At 44.3% G+C, this 15,265-nt stretch overlaps 1 protein-coding gene across 1 annotated transcript in view; it reads right to left on the reverse strand.

Moving 5' to 3' along the window:
- COL28A1 (collagen type XXVIII alpha 1 chain) overlaps positions 1-15,265 on the reverse strand; it is a 99,038-nt gene that overhangs the window by 12,935 nt on the left and 70,838 nt on the right. Inside the window, exons 23-26 of the mRNA XM_073634008.1 lie at positions 13,612-13,680; positions 11,601-11,669; positions 11,444-11,512; positions 11,108-11,176 (exon numbers count right to left, since the gene is read on the reverse strand). Coding sequence (XP_073490109.1) covers positions 11,108-11,176; positions 11,444-11,512; positions 11,601-11,669; positions 13,612-13,680 — 276 coding nt within the window. The remainder of the gene's footprint in view (positions 1-11,107; positions 11,177-11,443; positions 11,513-11,600; positions 11,670-13,611; positions 13,681-15,265) is intronic.

Below are 15,265 nucleotides of genomic sequence, written 5' to 3' on the forward strand. Positions count from 1 at the left end.
GTTCCACAGGCAGCTGTGCATCCACAGTCCAAAAACACAGACATGTCATAGTTCACTAAATACATGCTTCACAGAGAGCTCGCCAAGACAGGTCTCACTAAGTTTGATGACAAACCTGAAAACCACAAAGGCTGGAAATTGACCTTCAAAGACACTATTACTGAACTAGATGTCACAACTACAGAAGAACTAGAACTGCTTATCAGGTGGCTAAGTCTTCAATCTGCTGAACATATCAAAAGACTCAAAGCTGTTCACATTGACAACCCAGCCATAGATCTTAACGCTGCTTAAGACAGACATGAGCATATCTTCAGCAGCCCAGAAGCCATTGAGGATGCTTTATTTAAAACATTGCAAACCTTCCCAAAGATATATGGCAGAGATATTCTAAAGTTGCAAGAGCTCAATTACCTTCTCTTGGAGCTTGAACACACCAAAGCTGATATCTGCTTATGTGGCTTCAATCACCTAGATACTGCTTGTGCGGTTAACTCAATTTTCTCCAAGTTACCTTATAGTATACAGAAAAAATGGGCATCACTTGGATGGAGGTATATGGAAGAAAATAACGTTTCCTTTCCTCCCTTTTCTTACATCTGTGAGTTAATTAGGAGAATTGCAGATATTAAGAATGATCAACGTTTTCCTGTTGGGAAGTCCAACCCTCTCAGTCCACCTGCAATCCCATGCATTTCACACAGAGACCGCACAGGTTCAGGGTCTCTGAAAAGGACTTATATTCCACCTGAACCTACACCTGTCCCTGAAAAGACTGTTCAGAACAATAAAATAGAGAACCCAAATCGCCAATGTATCGCCAATCGCCATAACTAACCACACCTGCTTAGAAAGTGTGTCGGCTTCAGAAAGAAACCCTTACAAGATCACAAAGAACTTTTAAAGAAATTCAGGGTTTGCTTCAAATGCTGTGTTTCCACAGAACACCATATTAAAAACTGTAAAGCTTCTTTTAAGTGCATAAATGTGGCAGTGATGATCACATGCAAGCTCTTCATCTGTTTCAAGACAGTCCCACATTGTCTACAAGTAATCCTCCCAAGACAAAGCCTTCATCAAACGATGCCTCATACTCCAGTTTTTTCAACATGCACAGATGTCTGTGGAGAAGGACTCTGTGACAAATCCTGTGCCAAAATATGCATAGTTTTTGTACACTCCAAGGGTCAACCTGAAAAAGCTGTAAGACTGTATACTATTCTAGATGATCATAATAACAGGTCTCCTGATAGATCAAAGCTTTTTGACCTGTTAAACATAACAGGAGATGCCTTACCATATACTCTGGGTACCTGTAATGCCATCACAGAAGTTTTAGGCAGGAGAGCCACTAGTCTTGAAATAGCTCCCATGAATGGCAGTGTAGAAATACCATTGCCCACCCTCACCGAGTGCAACCAGATTCCAACCAACAGGAGAGGAGATCCCTACTTCTGTAGCTGCCTCTTTCCACTCTCACTTGAGGGACATAGTTGATAACATACCAGAAATGCTTATTTCTCCTGTTTCTCAGCAGAGTCATCCCAAGGGTACACAAGGCACAAATCAGTAGGTCACATAATGCACTATATGCCCAATGCCTGGACCTAGGCTGGGTCATCATAGGCAATGTCTGTCTGGGTAATGTCAGTAGGTCTTTCACAATCTCTCCTTTCATGACACGTGTCCTACCAAATGGTTGCATTACTTATTTCAAACAGTGTCCACATCACTACCATGTCAAAGAAAAACTTTGTGGTAAAGGCATACAACAGTTCTCTACACAAAGCAATATTAACAAGGCCCTTCATTTCTGGGATGATAATGTCGTCGCCACAGTTTTTGGTGTAACAACTAAACATAATAAGCTGAAAGCCACCATGGAAGACAAAGAGTTCCTAAAAAACTATGAGTAAAGAGTTATATCAAGCACAATTTCAACAGCTGGGTGGCACACTACTACCATTCCATGCCTCAAGAAAGAAACTACCAAATAATGTTCAGCATGCAGAAGCACAATTCTACTTTACAACACATCCTGAGCAGAAAACCTGAGATGAAAAACACTTTGCTGACTTTATGCAGAAAAGTTTGAGAGCGATCATGCTGAGCCTGAATCTCCTCACAAGAAAGGAGAGGAATGTTGGTACATCCCATGATTTGGCATTTACCATCCTCACAAGCCAAATCAGATCAGAGTGGTCTTTGACTCAACTGCTCAATATGAAGGTGTTTTCCTCAGTGATGTACTTCTCAGCAGGCCTAATAGGAGTTTTTTCCAACTTCAGAGAAGCACCAGTTGCTGTTATGGCCGACATTCAGCAACTGTTCCACTGTTTCATCATTCGAGAAGACAACAGAAACTTCCTCAGGTTCCGATGGTATTGCAAAAGTGATGAACCCATCACAATTCACACTAGTTCTACATTTGAACTGATTAATCCTGAGTATGATAAAGAAATTAGAGCTAATATCGTTACACTAAACACTTCTGTTAGCGCAAAGACAAGGCTGAGTTCACACAATTTTAAACGTCTTTCAAAGTGGTCTTCTGTTGTACAAGCTATTGCACAACTTATCAAGGTTGCTCATCAATTTAGAACCAGTACTGATGACAATAAAGAGTGTTGCGGATGGCACGTCTTCAACGGACCTCCCACCATCTAGGAAAACTTACAAGAAGAAAAAGTAATCGCTCGATGTGTTCAACAAGAAGTGTATTTACAAGAGATTGAGAACATATTAAAGGGACTCAACCTTCCTAAGGATAGCCCATGATTGATCACGACAAGTTACTTTCAGTTGGAGATTGCATAGGGAAGTCCAGTTTGTTCAGGGAGAAACAGAATCCCCTTATTGTTCCACGTCAACATCACATCACTGCTGGTTTGACATCACCACAATCAAGTTCAGCACCATGCCAATGTCTTCTGGAGTCATTAAAGAAGGAGTATTTTTGCAACCTTCAAAGTCATGGCAGATCGTAAACTAGCAAACCCAACCTACAAGTGGGAGTAATAGTACTCTTGAAAGAAAAGGAACCGCAGCCATTGGCCTATGGGTCTCATTACAAAGAGTGTGCCAAGTAATAATGCAAAGGTAAAAGTCAAGGTAATTTAGGAAGAATCAGCACAACTCTACTTCAGGCCAATCGACTAACTAGTACTTTTTTTCCCAAAGGAAGCGAATTTGTCTTCTAAACCAATGATTTGATCCAAAGGGAGGTAAGATAAGATGTACTAATTCATGTTGCTGCTTCCCCCTCTGAAGATAGACTCATGGACTATCTTCTGTGAGATCTTACAGACACAAATAGTGACTTTCAAGTTTTATAGTATATTTATGCTTACATTATTATTCTCTTGTTTTTCCCCTTTTTCTCTTCCAGATGTTCCTAGAAAAGAGTCTTCACTTGGCTCCTAATTGTTTAATATTTGAAACCATAGATTTCGACGTGGAGTATTATGTTACACATGCATTGTTGTTTGCTTGCCTTTAAATCATTTTGTCCTTTTCTCACTCTGTAGCCAGGGCATGCTGTATATTGTTAGTCCCACCTTTTTCTTCTTCTTCATGCTTTAGTCTCCATTCATCACTGTGTGCTGTATTCAATGCATTCATGTGCTGTATTCTGCTGGAGCTAGACACACTATGATTTTTTTTGACCTATTTGATGTTCATCTGGTATGATCTTCACATATTTTTGGATTAAATCTTTCTATGATCTGCAGGTTGTCTTTTTGATCGAGCCACTGCCTGCCAAGTAGGGATGAGCTTCGTGTTCGAGTCGAACCCATGTTCGACTCGAACATCGGCTGTTCGATCGTTCGCCGAATTGCGAACGTTATGGGCCGTTCGCGCTAAATTCGTGTGGCGCGTCACGGCCCATAATTCACTGCGGCATCGCAGTGCATTGCTGGCTGATGATTGGCCAAGCATGCACTATGACCCGCATGCTTGGCCAATCACAGCGCCGTCAGTAGAGAGAGCTGTAATTGGCCAAAGCCAGGGTGGCTTTGGCCAATTATGGCTCAGGGGATTTAGTACACACCCCACACTATATAAGGCCGCCTGCACGGCGGCCCTGTGTAGTGTGTGTTCCGGTGTGCTGAGAGATAGAGAGAGAGAGAGACAGTGTCATTTGATTTGAGTTAGATAGATTAGGCAGAACAGTCAGTCAGTTAGCTGCACTTACAGTGTATTGTGTATATATATGCATCCCAGGTGTTGCATATATATATATACACTGTATTCAGTTTAGCTAGATCCGTTCCTGTTATCTTCTATCTAGACTATTTACATTTAATGCAGTGCGTCCTGCTCACAGTGTTCAGCTAGATCCGTTCCTGCTATTTACATTTAGTGCAGTGCGTCCTGCTCACAGTGTTCAGCTAGATCCGTTCCTGTTACCTTCTAGACTATTTACATTTAGTGCAGTGCGTCCTGCTCACAGTGTTCAGCTAGATCCGTTCCTGCAATTTACATTTAGTGCAGTGCGTCCTGCTCACAGTGTTCAGCTAGATCCGTTCCTGCTATTTACATTTAGTGCAGTGCGTCCTGCTCACAGTGTTCAGCTAGATCCGTTCCTGCTATTTACATTTAGTGCAGTGCGTCCTGCTCACAGTGTTCAGCTAGATCCGTTCCTGCTATTTACATTTAGTGCAGTGCGTCCTGCTCACAGTGTTCAGCTAGATCCGTTCCTGTTATCTTCTAGACTATTTACATTTAGTGCAGTGCGTCCTGCTCACAGTGTTCAGCTAGATCCGTTCCTGCAATTTACATTTAGTGCAGTGCGTCCTGCTCACAGTGTTCAGCTAGATCCGTTCCTGCTATTTACATTTAGTGCAGTGCGTCCTGCTCACAGTGTTCAGCTAGATCCGTTCCTGCTATTTACATTTAGTGCAGTGCGTCCTGCTCACAGTGTTCAGCTAGATCCGTTCCTGCTATTTACATTTAGTGCAGTGCGTCCTGCTCACAGTGTTCAGCTAGATCCGTTCCTGCTATTTACATTTAGTGCAGTGCGTCCTGCTCACAGTGTTCAGCTAGATCCGTTCCTGCTATTTACATTTAGTGCAGTGCGTCCTGCTCACAGTGTTCAGCTAGATCCGTTCCTGTTAAATTCCTACTGACCGGCAGGCTTGTCTGGTTACAGTATATAAAGCTACCTGAAGAAAATTACAGGTGTTCTATTTGATCCTATTAGTACCACGGTCAGGCAGCTAGACTATTTACATTTAGTACAGTGCGTCCTGCTCACAGTGTTCAGCTAGATCCGTTCCTGTTATCTTCCTACTGACAGGCAGGCTTGTCTGGTTACAGTATATAAAGCTACCTGAAGAAAATTACAGGTGTTCTATTTGATCCTATTAGTACCACGGTCAGGCAGCTAGACTATTTACATTTAGTACAGTGCGTCCTGCTCACAGTGTACAGCTAGATCCGTTCCTGTTATCTTCCTACTGACAGGCAGGCTTGTCTGGTTACAGTATATAAAGCTACCTGAAGAAAATTACAGGTGTTCTATTTGATCCTATTAGTACCACGGTCAGGCAGCTAGACTATTTACATTTAGTACAGTGCGTCCTGCTCACAGTGTTCAGCTAGATCCGTTCCTGTTATCTTCCTACTGACAGGCAGGCTTGTCTGGTTACAGTATATAAAGCTACTTGAAGAAAATTACAGGTGTTCTATCCCAGCTTAGTGCAGCTACAGGCCATTAGTATGTCTGGAAGGCCAAGAAGGAGAGGCAGACAGTCACAAGCCAATAAGAGAGGGCAAGCAGGCTCTGTGTCTAGTGCTGGTCGTGGAGACGGTGCATCCTCATCAGCACGTGGCCATGGGACACGCTTGGCCTTTTTTTCGGCAGCTGGCCATGTTGAGCCGCAACATGCGGAAGACTTGGTCGAGTGGATGACCAAGCCGTCCTCATCCTCCTCATCCTCTCTCACCCATGCCCAGGGTGCTTTGTCTGGCAAAGCAGCGGCCTCTTCCCTCAGCTCAATGTCATCAGTGACTCCTTCCCTAGCTCCACCATGTCCTCATGAGGATTCCCTCGAACTGTTTGACCACAGTGTTGGGTACATGCTCCAGGAGGATGCCCAGCGTTTGGAAGGCTCTGATGACGATACTGAGCTCGATGAAGGCAGTAACATGAGCGCGGACAGAGGGGGTGCCCAAGAAGGACAGCAATCTGGCAGTCATGCTCCCCCTGCTGCAGCATACTGCCAGGTTTGCTCCAGTGATGAGGAGGGAGGGGATGATGAGGTCACTGACTCAACGTGGGTGCCTGATAGGAGAGAGGAGGAGGAGGAGGAGGAGGAGGAGGAGGCGGCAGCACATCACCAACGAGGCAGGATGCCCTCCAGGGGCCAGCCTAAGGGCAGCACATTGACTGCATCACACCCCAAAGCTCCACATGTGCAGGGCGCTGCAGTCTCTGCGCGTTATTCAAAAAGTTCTTTGGTGTGGGCCTTTTTTGAGACGAGTGCATCAGATCGCACCGCTGCTATTTGCAACATATGTCTCAAGCGTATCTCGCGTGGCCAAAATATCTCCCGCTTGGGTACCACATGCTTGACCAGACATATGTTGACCTGCCATGCAGTTCGTTGGCAAGCGTATCTAAAAGACCCACACCAAAGAACAAAGAGGATCTCTCCTTGCTCCTCATCAGCTGAGATTTCCAACCCCACTAGACCTTCAGTCCTCTCTGAGACCTGCAGTGAGAGGAATGAAGGTGTAGAATTAGGTGTGTCACAGCCAAGTACTTGTGGGCAATCTGCTTTTGGTACACCGACGTCAGATTGTACCAGGCAAATTTCCCTGCCCCAGCTGCTGCACCGCCGAAAGAAGTTTGCTCCCAGCCATCCACATGCCCAGCGGTTGAATGCTAGCTTGGCAAAATTGCTAGCACTTCAACTGCTGCCTTTTCAGTTGGTAGACTCTGCCCCCTTCCGTGAGTTTGTGGAATGTGCGGTTCCTCAGTGGCAGGTACCCAAACGCCACTTTTTCTCACGGAAGGCGATTCCGGCTCTCTACCGGCATGTGGAAGGCAATGTCCATGCCTCGCTGGACAGGGCGGTCAGCGGTAAGGTGCATATTACCGCTGACTCATGGTCCAGCAGGCATGGACAGGGACGTTACCTAAGTTTCACGGCGCATTGGGTGACTCTGCTGGCAGCTGGGAAGGATGCAGGACAAGGTGCAGTAGTGTTGGAGGTTGTTCCGCCACCACGCCTCCAAAATGCTGATTGTGACACACCTCTCTCCTCCACCCCCTCCTCTTCTTCTTCCTCCATGGCCTCTTCCTCGGAACCAGCGGTGCTCCGTAGGCGTTCAAGGGGCTACGCAAGTACGCAGGCCAAAAGATGCCATGCGGTGCTTGAGCTGGTGTGCTTGGGGGACAGGAGCCACACTGGGGCAGAGGTTCTGTCAGCTCTGCAGGGGCAGGTTCAGAGGTGGTTGACGCCACGCCAACTTAAGGCAGGAATGGTGGTTTGCGACAATGGCACCAACCTCCTCTCTGCCCTCCGACAGGGACAAATGACCCATGTGCCCTGTTTGGCTCACGTCCTTAACTTGGTGGTGCAGCGGTTCTTGGGCAGGTACCCGGGCTTACAGGATGTCCTGAGGCAGGCCAGGAAAGTCTGTGTGCATTTCCGCCGGTCATATAATGCCAGTGCTCGGCTGACGGACCTCCAAAAGGAGTTTAACCTGCCCAAGAACCGCCTAATCTGTGACATGCCCACCAGGTGGAACTCAACGTTGGCCATGCTGCAGCGGCTGCACACGCAGCAGAGGGCCATCAATGAGTACCTGTGCGACTATGGCACCAGGACAGGGTCAGGGGAGCTTGGTTTTTTTTCCCCACGCCAGTGGGCCATGATCAGGGATGCATGCACTGTCCTGTCACCATTCGAGGAGGCCACGAGGATGGTGAGCAGTGACAGTGCATGCATCAGTGACACTGTCCCCCTTGTCCACCTGTTGGAGCACACGCTGCGTGGAATAATGGACAGGGCACTTGAGGCAGAACAGAGGCAGGAAGAGGAGGACTTCCTTAGCTCTCAAGGCCCCCTTTATCCAGACAGTGTTCCTGCGTGCCCGCCGATCACACAGGAAGAGGACGAGGAGGAAGAGGAGGAGGTGGAAGATTGTGTCAGTATGGAGGTGGAGCCTGGCACTCAGCATCAGCAGCAGTCTTTAAGGGATCAGTCCCAAGAAACACATGGACTTGTACGTGGCTGGGAGGAGGTGGCTGCGGACCATGTCGTTCTTAGTGACCCAGAGGACTCCGGACCGAATGCCTCAGCAAACCTACGCTGCATGGCCTCCCTGATCCTGCAAAGCCTGCGTAAGGATCCTCGTATTCGTGGTATCAAGGAGAAGGACCAATACTGGCTGGCAACCCTCCTTGATCCACGTTACAAGGGTAAGGTTGCGGACCTTATCTTGCCATCGCAGAGGGAGCAGAGGATGAAACATCTTCGGGAGGCCTTGCAGAAAGGTCTGTGCAACGCGTTCCCAGAGACTGGGAGGTTACAAACTCCTGTTTCTGGACAACGTGTTGCTGAGGCTTCGGTCAGTCAAAGAAGGAGCGGTGGAGAAGGTGGCCGTCTGACCGATGCGTTCAGACAATTTTTTGGTCCGCAGCCCCAAGGTATGATCGGTTCCAGCAACCATCGCCAGCGTCTGTTTTACATGGTGCAGGAATACCTAGGGGCAAGATCAGACTTGGACACCTTTCCCACCGAAAATCCTCTGGGTTACTGGGTCTTGAGGATGGATCACTGGCCAGAGCTTGCACAGTATGCAATTGAGCTACTGGCCTGTCCTGCATCCAGCGTTCTTTCGGAACGCACATTCAGTGCTGCTGGAGGCGTGGTAACCGATCACAGGGTGCGTCTGTCCACCGACTCGGTCGATCGGCTGACCTTCATAAAAATGAATGAGTCTTGGATCACCACCAGCTACCAAGCACCTGATGCTGATGTAACCGAATAATTTTTTTTGAAATCTCAGATCCCTTCAAAGACTGCCTATGCTGATGCTGAGTGACTATCCCTGAGTAATTATCCTCTTCCTCCTCAATCATCACGCTGATAGCTTGTAAGAACATTTTTGGTTCTGGGCGCCACCACCAGTGCCTAAGGCACAATTTTTCAGCCCCTGTTTAACAGGGGCGTGTAATTACAATTTTTGATGTAATACTTTGCAGCAGGGCTCGTTCCTGCATTCCAACTAGAGTGTCTGTGAGGGGTTGCAGTGTTGTGGCACCAGCACCAGTGCCTAGGGCCCAATTTTTCTGCCCCTGTCTAACAGGGGCGTGTAATTACAATTTTTGATGCAATACTTTGCAGCAGGGCTCGTTCCTGCGTTCCAACTAGAGTGTCTGTGAGGGGTTGCAGTGTTGTGGCACCAGCACCAGTGCCTAAGGCCCAATTTTTCTGCCCCTGTCTAACAGGGGCGTGTAATTACAATTTTTGAAGCAATAATTTGCAGCAGGGCTCGTTCCTGCGTTCCAACTAGAGTGTCTGTGAGGGGTTGCAGTGTTGTGGCACCAGCACCAGTGCCTAAGGCCTAATTTTTCAGCTCCTGTTCAACAGGGGCATGTAATTACAATTCTTGATCTAATATTTCACAGCAGGGCCCTGTGAGGGCTTACAGTGTTGTGGCCACAGCAACACCTAAGGCCCAAATTTCTGCTGAGTATATAGGGCAGGACCCTACTTTCAAACATCTAACTTACAAACGACTCCTACTTGCAAACGGAAGGAGACAACAGGAAGTGAGATGAAATCTACCCCTAGGAAGGGAAATTCTCTCCTGTAAGAGTTAATATGGGAAAACAATTTCTCCTTTCCACTGATGCTTTCCAATCCTTGTTCCACAAAAAAACCCAAATTTTCAAAAAACATTTTTCATTGGGACAAAAAAGTGAGGTGAAATCTTCTGAAGAGGAGGAAAGACAGCAAAACAAATGTCACAGGGGTGATAACCCTTCCCTATGTTTTCCAAAAAGCTTAGAAAAGATTTTTTGGCTGGAGCTAAACACGTTAAAAATGTTCAAAATTACAAACAGATTCTACTTAACAACAAACCTACAGTCCCTGTCTTGTTTGCACCGCCTGTATACTGCTGTTCAGAGTATATAGGGCCTGGTGGCCCCACACCTTTCCTTATTTTAATTTGGGTGCGGGGTTCCCCTTAATATCCATACAAGACCCAAAGGGCCTGGTAATGGACTGGGGGGTACCCATGCCGTTTGTCTCACTGATTTTCATCCATATTGCCATGACCCGACATGACATTAAACCCGCAAGCAGTTTTAAATGAGATTTTTTCCTTTAAAAATGACATTTGGTGCAGGGACTGTTCTAAACATGGGAAACACGCGTCACTTTACAGGCATACTATAGACACCCCCCAGGTACGATATTTAAAGGAATATTTCACTTTTTTTTTTTTACTTTAAGCATCATTAAAATCACTGCTCCCGAAAAAACGGCCGTTTTTAAAAGTTTTTTTTGCATTGATACATGTCCCCTGGGGTAGGACCCGGGTCCCCAAACCCTTTTTAGGACAATACCATGCAAATTAGCCTTTAAAATGAGCACTTTTGATTTCGAACGTTCGAGTCCCATAGACGTCAATGGGGTTCTAACGTTCGTGCGAACTTTCGGTCCGTTCGCGGGTTCTGGTGCGAACCGAACCGGGGGGTGTTCGGCTCATCCCTACTGCCAAGCTACTGAGACTGTAAAGCTAACTCACCACAGCTGGATCAGTTATCAGACTTTCAGTGATTAGATGGCAGAAACAGAATGCATCAGCTTTCAGCATCCTTGCTATATTAGACACAACTGCACAGGTATCAGGATTTAGACAACTGTTATCATTGGATAGGCATCTTAGTGCAGGAAGTAAAGTAAGATGCTTCTGTTGGTACACTAATGATATGTAATGAAGCACTTTTAACTCTGGGTCAGGGCTAACCCTCAGATTGATGTTTCAGAGCAGCTAATAAGCATGCAGATATATTGTTGATCACTGCTCTTGAAACATCTCACTATTCACAAACAAAAATATTTAGTAGAAAGTTCCATCTTACCTTTGGTCCCTGAATGCCTTCGCCTGGGGGACCCTGAGGGCCAGGTAAACCAGATTTTCCTATATTTCCCTTTAGAACAACAAACATTATTAGATTAGTTTTCTATTTTGGAGGAAAACAATTAAAATACCTGTTTCGCTTGTGCTAAATCAAAGTATACAATATAAGACTAAAGGCTAAAATAATTAATAGCAAGTAATATGACATCACATATTTATAGTCAAATGATATAATGAAATATGTAAACTCATACGGGTGTAGAATGTCGAATTGCTGAAATCTATATGTGCAGGTGATGCCATATTTCCTAATGCTGAATTTTAAAAGGAGACTTACTTTTGGTCCTGGTAATCCTTCACCTGGAGGACCCGGTAGACCAATAGGACCTCTGAAACCTGGATCACCCTAAGGATGGTATTAAGGCTCATTTACTTGATGTGCTCATAGGAAAATGAGAATGAGTAGTTACTCACATGCATTTTTTAAACAGTACCTTTGGTCCTGGTAATCCAACCCCTTCTTGACCTGGTTCACCAGTTAGTCCTGGAAGCCCTGGCATTCCCTAATTTAAAAGGCAATTTATAAGAGAAATAATTATGGTGAACATGTAATCAGAGCTGTAAAGGAAAAGAATAAAAGCCACTACCTTGGGATTAGACAACACTGGCTGGAGTGGGTGTGGACTTCACAATAAAGCAGCTATGGTGGTTAAGTGGTTGGCTATTAAGGCACACAAACATCATGAACCCAGTGTAAAGAGTACAATTACACCGAGAGATACCAGGGTATTGGTAAACACTTTTTTAAGTAGTGTACAGATTTTTATTTTTACAAAATACATTAAGGGGTTTTGACTTTCTTACTGCTTGGCAGATTGTGCATACCAGCGGTTCTAAACCCCAGGTATGCATACTCTTAGGTGGTATTATGACCTTTGTCAAGGGGTACTTAATGGGCTGTTTCCAATACAATGGGTTGTCAAACCACTGGCCAGGTTGCAATGTCAGTGAACTAGTGCAAGGGTTATAGGGTGATAGGTGGACACTGCTTGCCACAATACAATATATTATGGACATAATTTGAATACAGAACTTGCTCTGCCCATGAAGTGTTTAACTGTCCCAGGACTGATTAAACAAGCAGTGTGTGTGGGACTCTTACTGGGTGGAACTTAGTTACAGGGGAGCTGACTGACAGATACCGGTACATTGAACATTTTTTGTGAGTCACAGGAAAGTAATGTTGTAATTTCAGTGCTGGAAGTAAGTTTTGTAAAGATAGATGAATGCAGCAGACAGATTTAGTTTGTCAGGATTTTCTAATAACTTGTGATGGTGTGAAGGGGAGTAGAGCACAAAGAGGAGAAAATTTAGGGGATAAAAGGAAAAACAAAAAACGAAAAATGCAATTTAGCAACTTTTTTTAAAATAGCTTTGATAAGCTGGAAAGTCCTATTTCCATTTTTCTGGAAAAATATACAGTGTATTTCAGTACATCTGTAGGTCTGACATCAGATGAATAAAAGGCAATTTGAATTACATCATTGTTTTTTTTAGCTTACTAAGTCTTAATGATACTCGAGGTACAGTATAACCATTTGAGAACCACCGGTGTAAACCTTTTAAATTGCTATTCTATATATTTCTGTTCCTGATCAAAATCTCAGGAAGAAATAAACCATTTTCATTTTCAGTGAGGTTATCCCTCCTGTTCTATGGAACTTTGGTACTGTTGTCAAATACATTTTGAAGTAAATTTAATAAAACTGCTGTACACAGAATCTGGAGCAGCTGTGCATAGTAATCAATCCACTTCTAACTTCAGCTTGTTTAAGTAAGCTTTGATAAAACAATAAATAAAAAAATAAGTTGATTGGTTAATATGCACCGCACCTGATTCTTTGTGCACCAATTTTAGCAAATCATCCTCTTTGTATTCTTTTTGTCCTAATTCATCTCACTGGTGTAACACTGGCAAACAGATTCAGAGGAGTTTATTTACTAAAGGCAAATAGACTGTGCAAATGCAGTTGCTCCAGAACTTAGTAAATGGGATGGGGCTTTGCTGACTTCCATCATCCAATCACGTGCAAGCAATAATTATGGGTTTTTTTCGATCTTCCTTGCATGTGATTGGGTATTCTTTGCAAAGTGAAGCTTCCCTCATTTGCTATGCTCTGGGGGAACTGCACCTGCAAAGTACACAGTCTATTGTAACATTGACATCTAATTTTTTTTAATATCATGCATATCAAAGCTCATGTAATTTTTAATTCATGTTCCACATATATTTGTATGCAATAAAGAGAATTTGTTATATATATATTTGATATAGTTTAATTTTTTTTCAGCTGCCTATAGGCCCTTCGGAGCATTTTTTCAATTTTAGTACACAGTCTATTTGCCTTTAGTAAATTAACCCAGCTGTTTCATTCATGGTGGTTGCAGACTAGACTTGATTCTGTTGCTAATTCTTCCAAACCCAAAACTATATATTGTACTCACGGGTGGTCCTGCAAATCCATCACCCTTTGGTCCGTATGGTCCGGGTGGTCCTGGACCTCCTCTATCACCCTACAGAAGATAGGATATTCAGATTTAGGAACAGAAGCACAATTTAAAAAAATTGAATTTTCGTAATTTAACAAATCTCCATAAATACATTTCTCACATTACAATATACATACAGGTATGGAATAATTTTGAAAAAAGCTAATTCATCATTAAAAAGCAGTAGTTAAGCTCCAGTCAAGTGACTTTGGCTGAAATGATTCAATCAGTTGGCTGTAGACATGAGAAAGCATTTTCCTTATGCTGGCCATACAGTATTCAAAAAATCGGCCGAACCCATTTTCGAAAAACAAACATTCGGCAGTGAGAGCAAACGATAGTGCCATCATGTAATTATCAATAAATCGTTCCGTGGACATAAATTAATCAATTTTTTGTTTTTTTTACATATACCTAGTGCAAACAGTTCGGACGGGAAACACAATAACTTTTCAATTTATCGTTCGTTCAGCAGAAAATTTCTAAACTTGTGCTTCATTTTTTCGGCTCAAAAACGTCCCAACGATTATCAATTATGTACCCATTAACTGACCGAAAAACGAACAAACTGTCTAAATGACCGAATATCGGCAGATTTTTCGTATAGTGTATGGCCAGCATTAGCCCTCTCTCCCACAGTGTTCAGACTGCAACATTGTAACTTGGTAGCAAGTCATAATGTGAGAGGCTGCAGCAGGTGATGATCTATGTCAAGCAGAACACAGCCCAGAACAGCAGAGGCACAAAGAATTACATGATTGTGTCATCTCTGAATCAGCAGCTCAGTCCAGGAAGCTATGCTGACCCTGGATGATGGCTAAACAAAGATGGTTCTGTCCTTCTGGAATGAAAAGCAGTCATTGCTAGGTATAGTAATAAATACCTGTAAATGTTACACTTACACATTATAGTGTGCATGCACTTGACATGGAAAAACATAACTGATACTAGGTTTGCTCTAAAAATACTTGATTACATAAACAGCAAATAACACTGGCTATTTGGAGTTTTATCAGAAATCACTTGTAATTTGGTTACTAGCAGTTCAATTATGTAAGTTGATTTTCTTTAAATACTTACAAAACATAAAAAAATTAAATTTGAGAAACATCAGAAAATGAAACTTAAAGTGATTGTTACCCCCCCCCAAAAAAAATCATGCTCCTGTCCCTCTAAGGTACAAGAGGTAGCATAGTTCTTTTGCCTTTTCAATTGCCCCTTTCTATCTTCTACAGTACCTGGTTGGTCCTGTCTGGTCCTGACTTCCCTTCTGTGAGCTGACCACATTTATCATGGCTGCTGAGCCATGAAAGCATGTGCCTCCATCATAACAGCTCTCCCCTGTGCGTCTCTGCATCTCCCTACTCCCCCTCCCTCTCTCTTTCAGTTGCATAGTCAACAGTGAGAACAAAATCTCCTCCACTCCCTGCCTCTCCCCTCTCCACTCCGTGACTCCCCTCTCCTCCCCACCTCTCCCCTCTACTCCCCACCTCTCCCCTCTACTCCCCTCTCCACCCCTCCCCTTTCCTCTCCTCTTCTTCCCACCACTTCCCTCTCCTCCCCACCCCTCCCCATCCTCTCCTCCCCGCCCCTCCCCTTTCCTCCCCGC

The sequence above is a fragment of the Aquarana catesbeiana genome, linkage group LG06 (genome assembly GCF_042186555.1).
Source record: "Aquarana catesbeiana isolate 2022-GZ linkage group LG06, ASM4218655v1, whole genome shotgun sequence".
In the NCBI taxonomy this organism is placed as follows: domain Eukaryota; kingdom Metazoa; phylum Chordata; class Amphibia; order Anura; family Ranidae; genus Aquarana; species Aquarana catesbeiana.